This window comes from Hyperoodon ampullatus (assembly GCF_949752795.1).
Source record: "Hyperoodon ampullatus genome assembly, chromosome: 18".
In the NCBI taxonomy this organism is placed as follows: domain Eukaryota; kingdom Metazoa; phylum Chordata; class Mammalia; order Artiodactyla; family Ziphiidae; genus Hyperoodon; species Hyperoodon ampullatus.
This window is the reverse complement of record NC_136931.1, coordinates 19,532,552-19,545,579: the sequence shown is the minus strand read 5'-3', so window position 1 is coordinate 19,545,579 and position 13,028 is coordinate 19,532,552. Positions and strand designations below refer to the sequence as shown.

Sequence of the window (13,028 nt, the reverse complement as noted above, 5' to 3'; positions counted from 1 at the left end):
AGCCTGCTTCCCCTCCTCTCTCCAAGTGCAAGCCCTATCTTCAAGAAAAATAAATTCCTCCAGGCAGCTTCCAGGACCTTTCCCAACCAGGAGCCCCGTACCTGAGCTTCTCCATATGACAATCTGCGTGGCCACTCAGCGTACGGGGTGGGGGTGGGGAACCCACCTCACGCTCTGCCCCTAGCTGACTGGCAATGGTCCAGCTCCAGGAGGGCCTGTGGCCCTTGCCATTAAGAAGGTATGCACTAACTCCGCAAAAGCATAAAAAAGTTTATTGGAGCATCACGGCTGGTGGGGCTGTTATTGCTGAGTCGTGGGGGAGGGGGCCGATCCCGCCGGCCCTTAGGGGCCCCTAAAGTGCACTCAGTGCGGCGGGGGTGGGGGTGTTGCATAGAGAGTCTGTCCCGCCGCTCCTCCGCCATCCCTGCTTCTTGTCCCAGCTAAGCGAGAGCGGCTTCCGGGCAGCCCCGCGCACCGGGCTCGCCGCTACTCGGGCTTACGAAAACGGCCGGCGCACGAGCCTGCAGCGCCAGCCCGGGCTCTCTGCCCTTGCCCACGGGGGCGCCCAGACCGGCACTGCCTAGGCGCGTCTGAGCCACTGGAATCTCGTCCATGGACTCGGCTGACGCCGAGTGGTAGGCGCCTGCAGGGCTGGCGTCAGCGGAATCCGAGGACGAGCTGGAGCGGCGGCCGGGGTTCCGCGGCCCTATGGGGTCGGAAGGGAACGTGAGACTAGGAGCTGCTACTCACTTAGGGCCCTACCTTTCCCTCCCTCATAGCTCCCCGAGCAGGATCCGGTCAGGAAGGGGCGCTCACCCGGCAGCCTGGGCAACGGGAGCTCCCGGTCCAAGGTTCTGGAGGTCCGTACCTTATACATGCGCCGCTTCCTTTTTTTCTGCAGAGACAGGGGGAAGCCTGAGTACCCCTTCCCCAGACCTCACATCGCCAAAAGACGCGCAGGAGTGGAGAGGGGTGGAGGCTTCTTTCCCATCCCCTTCCTCCTGGGCAGGGGGCCCAGCACAGTCCCCCCCTACCTGGGGTCGGATCCGGGGGGGCAGAGCGAGAGTCTCTGGGGAGGAGGGCGGTGGAGGCTCCACGTGGCCGCGGGTGGCAAGGAACCGGGAGGGGCTGAAGGGGAAGTGGGAGGATAAATGCTGGATGCTGTTGTTCCTACAAATCCCACCCTGTTGGAGGTCCTAAAGTAAGCCTCCCTTCCTAGCTGGAAAGGGGCATTGATCTGTCCAAGGCCATGATAGCCTGGACCAAGACCTGTGCCTTGGCTTTGGCCTAACCCCTTTCTCCCACCTCAGATGGCCCTGCCATGCCAATGGGAGATATGAGGTGGCACTTGCCCAGGTTGCACTCACTTGGCATTCACTGAGGCAGGCCTGGCCTGGCCAGGGGGCTCTGGGCGCACATGGCTGAAGGTCCGCATGTAGAACTCCATCTCCTGGGGAAGATGGAGGTGAGGGAGGCTGGGAGGCCAGGTGTGGGTCCAGGGCCTTCTGGGTCCTGGGCCCACTCTGTCTTGGATGCAACACCCCCTTACTGGTCTCTGTGGGAGGCCTGGGCACAGACGTCTAGGGCTGTCCTCCAGGCTTCCCAGGTATGCTGGGAAAACCCCAATGCAGAATGAGGCTTAAAACACCTGTTTTTGTACCTTACCCCACCCCCACCATTTTCCTCACTTCATTTAGTCAAACTCCACCTCCTCCAGGAAGCCTCCAGCCTCATGTGTACAACGTACCCAGTCTAGAGCTGTTCTGGCCAAGTTGGGTTGAGGAGAAGAAGGACTCAAGAGAGGCCCTCTCCTGCTCCTGGCTCCTCCCAGGGCTCCAGTCTCTGAACCGATTTTTTTTCCCTAGTTGGGAGACTGGGCAGTTCACACACCCGGGTGTGCACCCGAGGCTGCGAGGCTACCTGCAGGAATCCATGGTTCCCTCGGAGCTGAGTTCTCAGAGTACCAGACACAATCTAACTGCTGGCGGGGAGTGGGGGGATGAGCGGTCTCCCCAACTTCTACCGGTAAAGGGAAGGCAATAGGTGGTGGAAAAAACAGCGCCACAGCCCCACCTGGGACCAGGCTTATGGGTGCTCTCTGTCTTGTTTAGTCGCTAACCCTCACAGTGACCATGGGAGTAGCAGATCCAACCCCTGAAAGTGAAGGGGTCTGAAGCCGGGAGGTAGCAGGAGTGGCCTAGGCTTGCACCGCAGCACGTAGCAAGCGCCGGGCTGCGCCCAAGAGGACTGCAGGTGAGGAAATAAAAGCCAGGAAAAACAGTCCGAGAAGGGAGCCTGGCGGAGGATGTGGGGTGGCTGGGGGTAGGGCACCGGACAGCTGTCGCGACTCGGCAGTCGTTTCCATGGAGACCCGGGCATCCTGACTAATGCAGAGACGACACTATAACAGCAACACCGTCTCTAAAACAAGCCTATGTTTGGGGGCAACGGCTCCAGAGTGGGGCCCCTCCCACATTCCTGCTCAGGGTGGGGGTGGGGAGGCTGCCTGCAGGACGGCCCTAGCAGATCTGGGGGCCAGAGCCCAGCCAGTCACCGGCTGGCTACACAGAGGCAGAGAATGAACCCTGGGCAAGCCCTGTGCCCAACACCTGCCCAGGCTGGCTCTTTGGGGAGGAGTGTGGGGGTGCCAGCCTGAGCAGAGGAGCCCTGGGAAAGAGGAAGGAGTCAAAGGCCAGTCACAAGGGCTGGGACGCCAAGGGAATCCTTCCCCCACACATTTCCTCTTCACCAGTGTGCACCTAGCACCCCTCCAGGGCCCAGGATAGAGGGGGCAAAGCCTACCCTGGTGCCCCTGGGTTCTAGAAGTGTAGGGCAGAGGGCAGGGCAGCAGTAGAGGATGGTCTCAGAAGCCTGCGGGGCCAGAATGGGACAGGAGCCAGGCCCTAGCCAGCTGGGGAAGTTTGAGGGTGCCACCCGGGTGTCCCCATTCAAATTCCCCTCCCCTCATCACAGCTGCCCCTACAATCCTCCCTCAGAGACATTCAAAACTTGCACATTCCTGAATGGTACATGGCACCTCTCAGCCTCAGCTCTCCTCTGTACGATGGGACAAACACACCCCTTCTCCCTCTTCTGACGTCTCCCTCAGGTCATCTTCAGATGATATTAAATGCCCTTGCTGCTGGCACATCTGGCCCCAAAGCCTAAGCAGGCAGTAACTACAGAGCAGGGGTCCTGAGCATTCGAGTCTGGGGATCCCAGGGCCAGCCCTGCCTCAATGGGCACTGGCTGTGAAGCTTGAGAAAGTCTCCTGCCTACCTCTCTGAGCCTCAGTCTCCTCTGTGAAGTGGGGATAGGGATGGTGCCCACTCCCGGGATGGCTGCCACTGTGCTTACATGGGTTCTGTGCCCAGCACCAGGGCAGGTACACAGCGGTGTGGCAGTTGCCGGGGGGAGGGGGTCTCCACCAACAGCCATCACTCCCCCAGGCCTACCCAGGCCTGGCAGCCTGGCCCACCCCTGGCGATGAGAACAGGAGAGGTGGGGTCCCAAGCACTCCCCCAATCCACCCACCAGCCTGTGTTTGTGTCCAGTTGCCATGAGGACTTCGGATCCAGAGCTCAGCCTTCCCAACAAGGCCTGCCTGGGCCCCCTGCCTTCCCAGTCCCTGGGGGCTCCAAGGACTGGACCACCCCACCCCCAGCTGCTGACCTCAGGAAGCCAAGGGGCATGGGAATGGGGATAGGCTGATCAACAGCTGGGCTGGCCAGGCCCCGAGCCTGGGCTGGAGGATTCCTGCTTCAGAGTGCAGAGACCTTAACTCTTCCTAGACCCAGCTTGCTTAATCTTTCTTGGCCTCAATATGTTCATCTGCAACATGGGTACGGTAGCATTACCTGCCTCATGGGCTGTTTCAAGATTTAGATGGGGTAATGGGTATAAGGGCTCAGGGTCACAGGTGGAGAGAACTGATGGCTCTATCCTGGTGACCCAGTCCTTGATCCATCCCTCTCTCCTCCTGCGGCCCCAACCTGCCTGCTTCCAGGCTCCCACGTTCTGTGCCCTCCAGCACATGCTTCAAGCCTCTCCCCTGGGGTCGGGGAAACACAGGGCTTCCTCTGGCTGTGCCCACACTTGAGCAAGTAGGCACGTGCTTAGTACAGGCTTGCCCTCGTCTCTGCTGCCTCCAGCACCCCCTGACCCAGCTGCTCTTCCAGGCCTGCTTCTCTTTGCCCTGTCTAGTCACTGGCTACTCGCGTTGCACAGCTCACCACCCCTCCCACACCCCTTCTCCCACTCCCTCAGCCCTCTGGGCCACTTCTATACCTGAATGGGCCGCATCCTGGGGGGACATGACTCAAGCTCCCTGTGGGCCCCCTTTGCCTCCTGGGGCGGACGATGCTGCACGATGTATTCATAGGTGGTGAGCTTGTGCCACACTGAGGGGGTGAAGAGAGGGCTCAGTGCAATGGAAAAGGAACCCTGGAGTTCAGGAGGTGAGGGAGGGTACCCAACCACAGGCTAAAACCATTGTCCCCATATACACTAAGCCATGGAGTGAGACCAGGTCACCATTAGCGAGCCAGCGCTAGGAAGGGGCATAGTTTCAGGGCTCTACGGCCCAAACCGGGTAACTTCCTCCAGCTTAGGGACTCCCATCCCCTGAAAGGCAGGTGTGGGTGTATATGTGGGGGTAGGGGCAGGGGGCACTTACTGAGATAAATGTGGAAGCAGAGCAGGTGGCCGAGCAGGGCTGTGGAGAGCAGGCCCAGAAGGATGAGAAGGGCAGCCAGAGCCAGGATGGCAGGAGCCTGGGTCTCCACAGGGGCAGCAGGCAGGAACACGAACCACACATCTGTGTGATTCTTCAAGACTGCAAGGCACAGGCAGACTGTGCTCAGCCAGGGATGTAACCAGTGACCAGAACAGGCCCAGGGTTGGGGGATGGGAGTGGGCCTGGAGCCCACACTGACCTTCAAAGTGGCGGTTGGTACGCAGCCGCATGGGGTTGACAAAGAACTCCACAAAGACATAAGTGGCCACCAGCACGAGGAGCAGGACGCCCAGTAAGGCAGATGCCACACTGTGTAGAAAGAGCCTGGGCCCAGCCGTGGGCAGCTGTCAGCACCCAGGTGCTCCAGCTGGGCAAGGGTCCAGAGCTCAGAAGGGCCGGTGGTTAGGATGGGGAGCTGGGCCTCTGACCCCACAGCCCTGACTCCTCACGAAGCCAAAGCCTTAGGGCAAAGGTGAATATAGGCGGCCACCCCCAACAGGCTCCCCACCTTTCCCTGGGCCAGCAGGAGAAAGACTCCAAACCTACCCTCATTGCTCTCCGGCGGAAGCCATCGGGAGCATCACCCTCAGACCGGCACACACACTAACGCACGCCAGCTCACAGGTCCCCCAAGTCCCCCTATCATCGCCCCGCCCCATACGCAGGTTCAAGGCCCCTGGCTCGCACAGACACAGGCATTGCCAGGCACCCCTGTGGCCCGGGCCTGGCTCTCACCGGTAGTTCCTCTCGCCCACGCAGTTGTTGAGCCACTTGCAGTGGTGGTCGAAGCCGCACACGCATTTGTTGCAGGCGCTGCAGTGCTTGGAACGAGCACTCCTAAGGTGGGGAGGGGGCACGGCACGGTTGCGAGCTTCTCCCGCCTTTTGCTGCCCGGCCTGGCTGGGGGGTTGCCGGTTCCGCGCCTGGAGCGGGTCACCCACCCGCGCCTAAGCGGAGAGCGGAGCGCGTCAAAGGGAGGCACGCGCGCCCTCTGGCGGGGGGCACTGTGGGGCGGGGAACCCGGAGGAAGCAGCGCTTCTGAAGAGGCGCGGTGGGGGCGGGGACGGGAGGTGTACCCAGCGGCGGGAGGAGGTGTAGGCGGCGTTATACTGTCCCGCTCTGGGACAGTGCACCCAGGTGATGGTGGCGTGAAACGAAAACGGAGTTTCCTTTCCAAGCAAGGACCCCCTTTGCCCAACCAGGAGGCAATGCAGGTATGGGGCCAGGGAGCAGAAGAGAGCAAGGCTGCTGGACCCAGGGCCTGCGTTGCTCTTCCTGACATCGCCATTTTTTGAGTCCCTGTTTCTCTGCCAGACTATGGGAATTTTCCTGGCATTCTTCCAGAAATCCCCCGTCTATCTGGGCTAATCCGAAGGGAGCCAAAGGAAGAGGGGTAAGCAGACATCTGGGTGAGCAGTAAGCAGTTCACCGCAGTGGGTCAGGTGAGGTGAGGCTAAATTAGGAATGCAAGAGAGTCTCCCTGCCCCAGGGAGGAACCAGGAAAGGCCAAAGGAGAGTGGAAGAATAAATTTCGACCCTCTCCCCCAGAACAGAATGGAGCCCTGGAATACGCAGCAACTGCTAGAGCATCCACTGAGGAACAACGCGCTGACTGGTGTCTAGTGAAAGAAAGGATGGCCTGATGCCGAAGTCCTCAGCATCTTAATGCCACTGCCTCTTTCTCTGTCCTATGGACAGAACCCCTTCAACAGGCTGCTTGGGGCTTAATATTAAAAGTGTGGAGCTAGCCTTGAACCATACCCCCATCCCTGATCCCCTACCTAAGGCTGGGAGACTGGGATGCTCCAGAGAGGGGCTTAGGGAGGCAGTCTGGACCAGCCAAGGGGGTATGGGTTCTGTACATTCTGACCCCTTAATGTGATCTGGAGTAAGTCACTTGGCCTCTCTGGGCCTCAGATTCCTCATGCATAAACAAGGATAATAGTATTGGCTTCGGGGCCAGGCAGGCTGGGTTGTGAATCTGGCTGCCCAGTAGCCATATGACCAACCTCAGGCCACTCAGCCTTTCTGAGCATTGGACTCTTCCTCCTCTGTGAAGTGAGAAAGATGTTGCCCACTCTGCAGGGTGGTTGTTCATAAGCACTTAGCACATGGTAAGTAGTCAAGTGTTGCTCCCCTCTCTGCCCATACCTGGGAATGCTGGTGAGAGAAGGGGGGTGGTTACTGGTAGAGTTAGTCATCAGAAGTGTTTGTGGCAGTGCCAATTGTTTCCTACTTTGTTGGAAATGCTATTCCTCATCTTCTGTTTCCAATCACCTTCTCCCTCACCCAGTTCTCTGTCACTCCACTAAGATTCTTGACTGTGTGAAATAAGAGGGTTCTGAGGCTTCAGAATGACTGTAAAGCCTGGGCATGCCCCTGTCTGCCTTCAGCTCCCACTGGCAGTTCCCCGGGCACACTCATCGGCCACACACACCCAGTCCACACGCACTCACACATCAACGTCGCACAAGTTGCAGTGCAGGTCTTCAATGACGTGTGCATGTTGGCTGCGGTTGAAGATGGGCAGAGGCCCAGCATAGCTCTTGTCCCGCACATTGGCATCTGCTGGGTCGATGGAAACAGCAGTCAGGTGCACCACGAGGTGGCCAGCAAAGATGGCGCCCATGCACTGGCCCAGCAGGTTAAAGACTCACTCCACACTGCCGGCTGAGAGCCCCACTTCTCCTTCCTGTAGCCAGAGAACTGCTCTCTACCTACATGTGACTCCCCAGTGCAGAGACTCTCTGCCTGTGCCACCTCCTACCTGTGCCACCTCCTACCTGTGCCCCATAAGGAAGAGCAGAGGGGCCATCTGGTAATGGAGCTCACAAGCCAGCACTGCCTGCTGCTGCTGAGGAGACCAACTACAGGGCCCTGGCCTCACTAATCCAGGCCTGGTGTAGGCCCTGGCTGAGCTTACCTCAGAATCTGACCTGGTTTCCGATTCTGAATGGTGAAATGAGACTGAAAGAGATCATCCTCTAAAGGTTGAAGGATGCAAAATATAAGTTCTAAGCTTGTTTATCTTGCTTTCACAGGAAGTCAGCTCTGAGAAGGAAGAAGACATCCTCTCCCAGCAGCCATGCCAGTTGGAGAATCATTTGCAGACAGGGCCTCATGTATCTACTGCCTCCGCAATCTAGAGTCCAGGTACTTGGAGGCTTGGGGCTGAATGTCTGGGATGGCCTAACATGTTCAGGGGCTGGCCAGGGGGCAGCATGGCTAATTCCTGAAACACAGATCTTCCAGGATCTATCTGCTCAGCAATTGGACCAAATGCTGGACACAGTATGCTGACAACTTACTGCAAAGTGAATGTGTAAAACTTCACTAATAGATTCCACCCAGGCAGCCATCCACCCTCCATCTAGCTATCTGTCGATCCATCCATCCATCCTCTTGCTAGCCAAGTAGACATCATCTCTCCATCACTTATCCTCCATCCATCACCTGTCCAACCTCCTTTTTTCTTCCTCTTCCCAGCAGCCAAATTTTCCTACATGTCTGCAGGAGCCAGGCTCCACCCTAATGTGCTATACCAGAGCTGAAAGAGACAATCCTGTGGCCGAACACAACCTCTCTATCCCTACGGCCCTGGCTGTGGGTCAGGCTGTCACCTCTTGCCTGGGTTATTCCATAGTCTCTTGACGCTGCTTCTCATGTCTGCATCCCCTTGAGTACCCTTTACTTGGGTAGTGAGCTCTGAAAAGCTTAAACCTAAAGGCTTGACCGCTTAAACTCCTGCAGTGGCTCTCAAGCTGAAGTTTACTCTTCAGCTCAGTGTTCACGGCCCCTTTTCCTCTGGATCCTCTCAAACCTCTCTGGTATCATCAACCACTACTCCTTACCATTCCAGGCTCTCTTCAGACACACTGAATGTGGGCAAACGTTTAGTTTCCTGCCTGTTCCAACACTTCTTCCCTCCCCACCACCCCCCTGGTTCATTCATTCAGCTATTTACTGAGGTCTTTCTCTATGCCAGGCACTGAGGGATATGGCAGGAACAAGACAGACTTGGTCCCTAGCCCCAAGGGGCCTACAGTCTGGCAGGAAACACAGAGGTTAATCAAAGAGTAGGTTGACTGCAATAACGAAAGTTCAGGGGACTATTTGAGTTTGTAACTGGGTGACCTCATCTAGTCTGAAGGGATCTGGAAAGTTTCTCTGAGGAAGTATCATCTCAGCTGAGACTTAGAGAGAAACAGATAACAGGAACGTGGCAGGTAATATAAAGAGGAAAGGGGGCCTGGCCGGGTACTGGGAACAAGCAGAGTCCCAACTAGATGTGTGGTTCCAGCTCAGCTTACTGGTGCCATGCAAGAAAGAGAGCCCATGTCACCAAATTCTGGCTTTTCAGAAGGAACCAGAAATCTGGATTTGTGTCTGGATATATGAGGCGTCTCATGTTTAAAATGTTGACAAGGAAATAATTTTTTAAATGTACCTGCCAAAGAAACACTTAAGATATGTCCATTTTGTGTGTTCATTATCCCTCAATTAAAAAAAAAAATCTGTAGGCCAAACTGGCCCATGGCCTGCTAGGTCTTGACTTCTAACTTAGCTGGGTATTGGGGTGGAGAGAGAGGCTAGGAGCTTCCAGGCAGAGACCAGTGTTGTTGCAACAGAGAACAACAGAGGAAATAAAATAAGAAGATGCTGGGGAGATAAGCAGAGTCCAGAATGTGGAGAGCCATGATGATCTTGAACCTTAAGGCAGGAAGAAGCTATTAGAGGGTGTTAAGCTGGGGAGTAACTTTATCATATTTGTTTTTTGAAAGGGCACTCTGGCTGCAGGGATAGAGATGGACTGGCCGGGGTGAGAGCATGTGTGGGGAGACCTGTTTGGAAACTAAATGGTCATCTAGGTAAAAGAGGCAGATGGCAGTGGGGAGAAAAGAGGGCAAATACAATAGCTTTTTAGGAGGCAAAATCAACAGGACTTGATGACTGACTGGATATAGGTGATGAAGGAAAGGGGCGGAGCCAAGAGTACCTAGAGAGGCCAGGAAGAGGGAAGGAGGGGAGCTGAGAGCAACAGGTATGCATCTGGGTGGTGATGATGGTCTACATGGCCCTCCTCCTGCACCCACAGTCTGCTGTATGAATCCCTACCCCCATACTTACCATGTGATGATCTCCAATCTACAAGGCTTTCCTCCAATTGGAAGCGGAACACCTAGAGCTGGGGCCCTGTTTTACCCATCTTTGCAACCCTAGGGCCCAGGCAAGTTCTAGGTGCAAGGTCAGTGCTTGGTACACACCATTACCCTACCTCATTCTGCAGGGGCCTCTGAGGGAGCCTGCAGAAGGAAGGTGGCTTTGATGGGAGGACAGAGAACCATTCAGGCCTGGAAATGGGAGTGCCAAACCAGGTGGTTCTATGAGCCTCCAGCATTGCCCAAAGCAATAAATATGGGGAGGACAAAACCCTCAAACCATCCCACTGCCTCAGAGTCAGACTGCCTGAGCAGTCCTTCTGGCCTCACTGAGTAGCAATTGTGTGACCTCAGGAAGTCATTTAATCTCTCTGAGGGCTTCCCTGGTGGCGCAGTGGTTAAGAATCCGCCTGCCAAGGCAGGGGACACGGGTTTGAGCCCTGGGCCGGGAAGATCCCACATGCCGCGGAGCAACTAAGCCCGTGCACCACAACTACTGAGCCTGCGCTCTAGAACCTGCGAGCCACAACTACTGAGCCCATGTGCCACAACTACTGAGCCCACGCGCCACAACTACTGAAACCTGAGCGCCTAGAGCCCATGCTCCGCAACAAGAGAAGCCACCACATGAGAAGCCTGCACACCGCAATGAAGAGTAGCCCCCGCTCGCCGCAACCAGAGGAAAGCCCACGTGCAGCAACAAAGACCCAACACAGCCAAAAAAAAAAAAAAAACTTTATAATCTCTCTGAGCCCCAATTTCTTTTTTTTTTTTTTGCCCCTTCCAACTTTCCCCTCTCTATAAAGTTTCCTCTCCTTTTTTTTTTTTTAAATTTATTTATTTTTTAAATTTTTGGCTGTGTTGGGTCTTCATTTCTGTGCGAGGGCTTTCTCTAGTTGTGGCAAGCGGGGGCCACTCTTCATCGCGGTGCGCAGGGCTCTCACTGTCGCAGCCTCTCTTGTTGCGGAGCACAGGCTCCAGACGCGCAGGCTCAGTAGTTGTGGCTCACGGGCCTAGTTGCTCTGCGGCATGTGGGATCTTCCCAGACCAGGGCTCGAACCCGTGTCCCCTGCATTGGCAGGCAGATTCTCAACCACTGCGCCACCAGGGAAGCCCCCCCAATTTCTTTTATGAAAGTGGGGAGAACACCTTCCTTACAGATTATGAGAGTTGAACAAGATCATCCATGTATAGGGGTTGGCACAGTGCCTGGCACATATAAGTGCTCAATAAATGCTAGTTACTCTTGGTTACCGTTATTTGCTCTGATTCTGCTCACTCCAAAACATGTGGTTATTAATCTGGCTTCCCAGGTACCCTTATTGCAGAAAGCCAGGTAGTCCTGAGTGAGTGGTGTACCCATTCCGGATCATGGGAGGAATGTTCCATGAAGCATTCTACGTAATAGCACTGACTGAGCCCTGTTGGTCACCTCAGAGAAAGTCTAGTTTTCATGTACAAATTTGATGACTAGGCCCTCGGCCCCAGTGAACCAGGAAGCGCCTCAGTGACACTGCTGGCGTCGGAGACCAACAAGCTTCTCTAGAGTCTTTCTGCACCCACCTGCCCTGGCTACCCACCAGCCAAGGGCTCTATGGTTTCCCAAGAGAGCATGCTCACATTCATGGCTCATACGTTCTGGTGCTCACACACACAGACATCTTTGTGTGCTCCTTGTCCCCTGCCTGGGAAGCAGGCAGGACTCCTCCTGTCAGATAGAGGAGGAGGCTAAGATGCGGAGAGCTGGCAGAAGCTGCTCAGCCTTGTGCAGCTCTGAAAGGGCTGAGTTGAAGGGTGCTGACTCTACGCCTGAGACTTTCAAATTCATCCCTGCTAACTCCTTTAGCTCACCCTAGGCCACCTTCTCCCAGAAGCCCAAAGAATCATCTCCATGAAGCACACACACCAAGGCACACTCTCATGGGCACCCTCTGGACTGGGGCACATGGCCACATGCTGCCCCTCAATCGCCCAGACTTGCAGCCACATCCTCTGCTCCTGGGGGTTGTGGCCAGGGCTGGGGCAGTCACATCACTAAGTTCAGGCAAGCTCATGTTTGTCACAATTCCCAGGAGCTTCCAGGGCATATTTATCCCTCCTCCTGTCAATTCAACCTTAGGCTAAAAGAGTCTGATTTATAAAATCGATGAGCTCCTAAACAGTCCTGGGTACAGCATAATAATCTCTGTAAATAAAACCACATTTTAAATGTACCAGGAAACTTACCATGTAAAGGAATTCTACCATTATTCTTTCCAAAAAGTGAAAAATTATTTCATAAATGGAATACGGTACTCTCTTTTATCCCTTGTTGAGCTCTGGGCACAATTAGCTTAAAGAGAGCTTTAAGGTTCTCTTCTGTAATTGCTCTTGTGGTACCTCAGTTGATGAGGTTCCCATCTGTGTGGGGCTTTCAACGCTCCAAGGTTCGTTAGGCCTGTTCCCTCACCCAATCAGGCGGAGGGGTCAGATGGGGGTTGGAGGCCAGGCAGGTAGGCAACTGGTCCCCCCAGGCAGAGACAGGGCCCATCTGCACTCTCTGAGGCTCTGGAACCCAGCTTCAGGCCTCGCCCATGTCCCTCCATCCATCGTCCCCACTCTTCTATGTACCAGTCCCACACTTTCCCAAGGATACAGCATAGCCAGCAGGCGCCCAGTGGTGAGGCAGGAGGGGAACAAGGACCCCAAAGCCAGTCACAGCAAAGAAGAGGTACAGCAGCCAGGCCACAATCTGGAGCGGGTGAGGGGGCCAGCTCCACCCATTCCGGCGGGTCCGCTGGCCCTGCAGCTCCGGGGAGGGTCCGCTGGCCCGTGCGGGTGCTGTCCACACATTCTTCTCAGGGGCTGTCTTGTTAGAGGGCTTGTTGCAGATGTTCATCTCCGGAGGGAGAAAGGGTAGAAAGATCATTAGCCTGAGGAGGCCCAGGCTGGAGCCCAGAGCCCCGTGCCCGCAGTCAGGTTTCAGCAGGAGGGGCAGGCTAGTATGTGAAGCCATCTCCAGCCACTCCGCAGGGGAATCCGGGGCCCTAGCATGAGGAGCCTGGCAGTGAGGGAGGATGGCAGTAGAGTGCTAGTCTCAAAGCCCCAGAGCAAGTTCTGGCCCCAGTCCTAGCCAGGACAAGGTAGGAAGGTCC

At 55.9% G+C, this 13,028-nt stretch overlaps 1 protein-coding gene across 3 annotated transcripts; it reads right to left on the bottom strand.

Annotated features, from left to right (window-relative positions):
- Positions 1-257: 257 nt before the first annotated feature.
- Positions 258-12,787, bottom strand: ZDHHC1 (zDHHC palmitoyltransferase 1; the record flags this gene model as incomplete). 3 transcript variants are annotated; one of them, XM_079723649.1, is made up of 10 exons in its annotated part: positions 258-706; positions 817-895; positions 1,035-1,128; positions 1,368-1,450; positions 4,288-4,400; positions 4,676-4,834; positions 4,935-5,059; positions 5,471-5,572; positions 7,192-7,367; positions 12,530-12,787. In XM_079723649.1, 10 exons carry the CDS (start codon positions 12,770-12,772, stop codon positions 441-443), a joined length of 1,440 nt encoding a protein of 479 aa, XP_079579775.1. In that variant the 3' UTR covers positions 258-440. The 3 variants fall into 3 exon arrangements, with proteins under 3 accessions (XP_079579775.1, XP_079579776.1, XP_079579777.1); XM_079723650.1 differs by having other exon boundaries at positions 4,303-4,400; positions 12,530-12,772; XM_079723651.1 differs by lacking the exon at positions 817-895 and having other exon boundaries at positions 1,022-1,128; positions 12,530-12,772.
- Between the last annotated feature and the right edge of the window lie 241 nt (positions 12,788-13,028).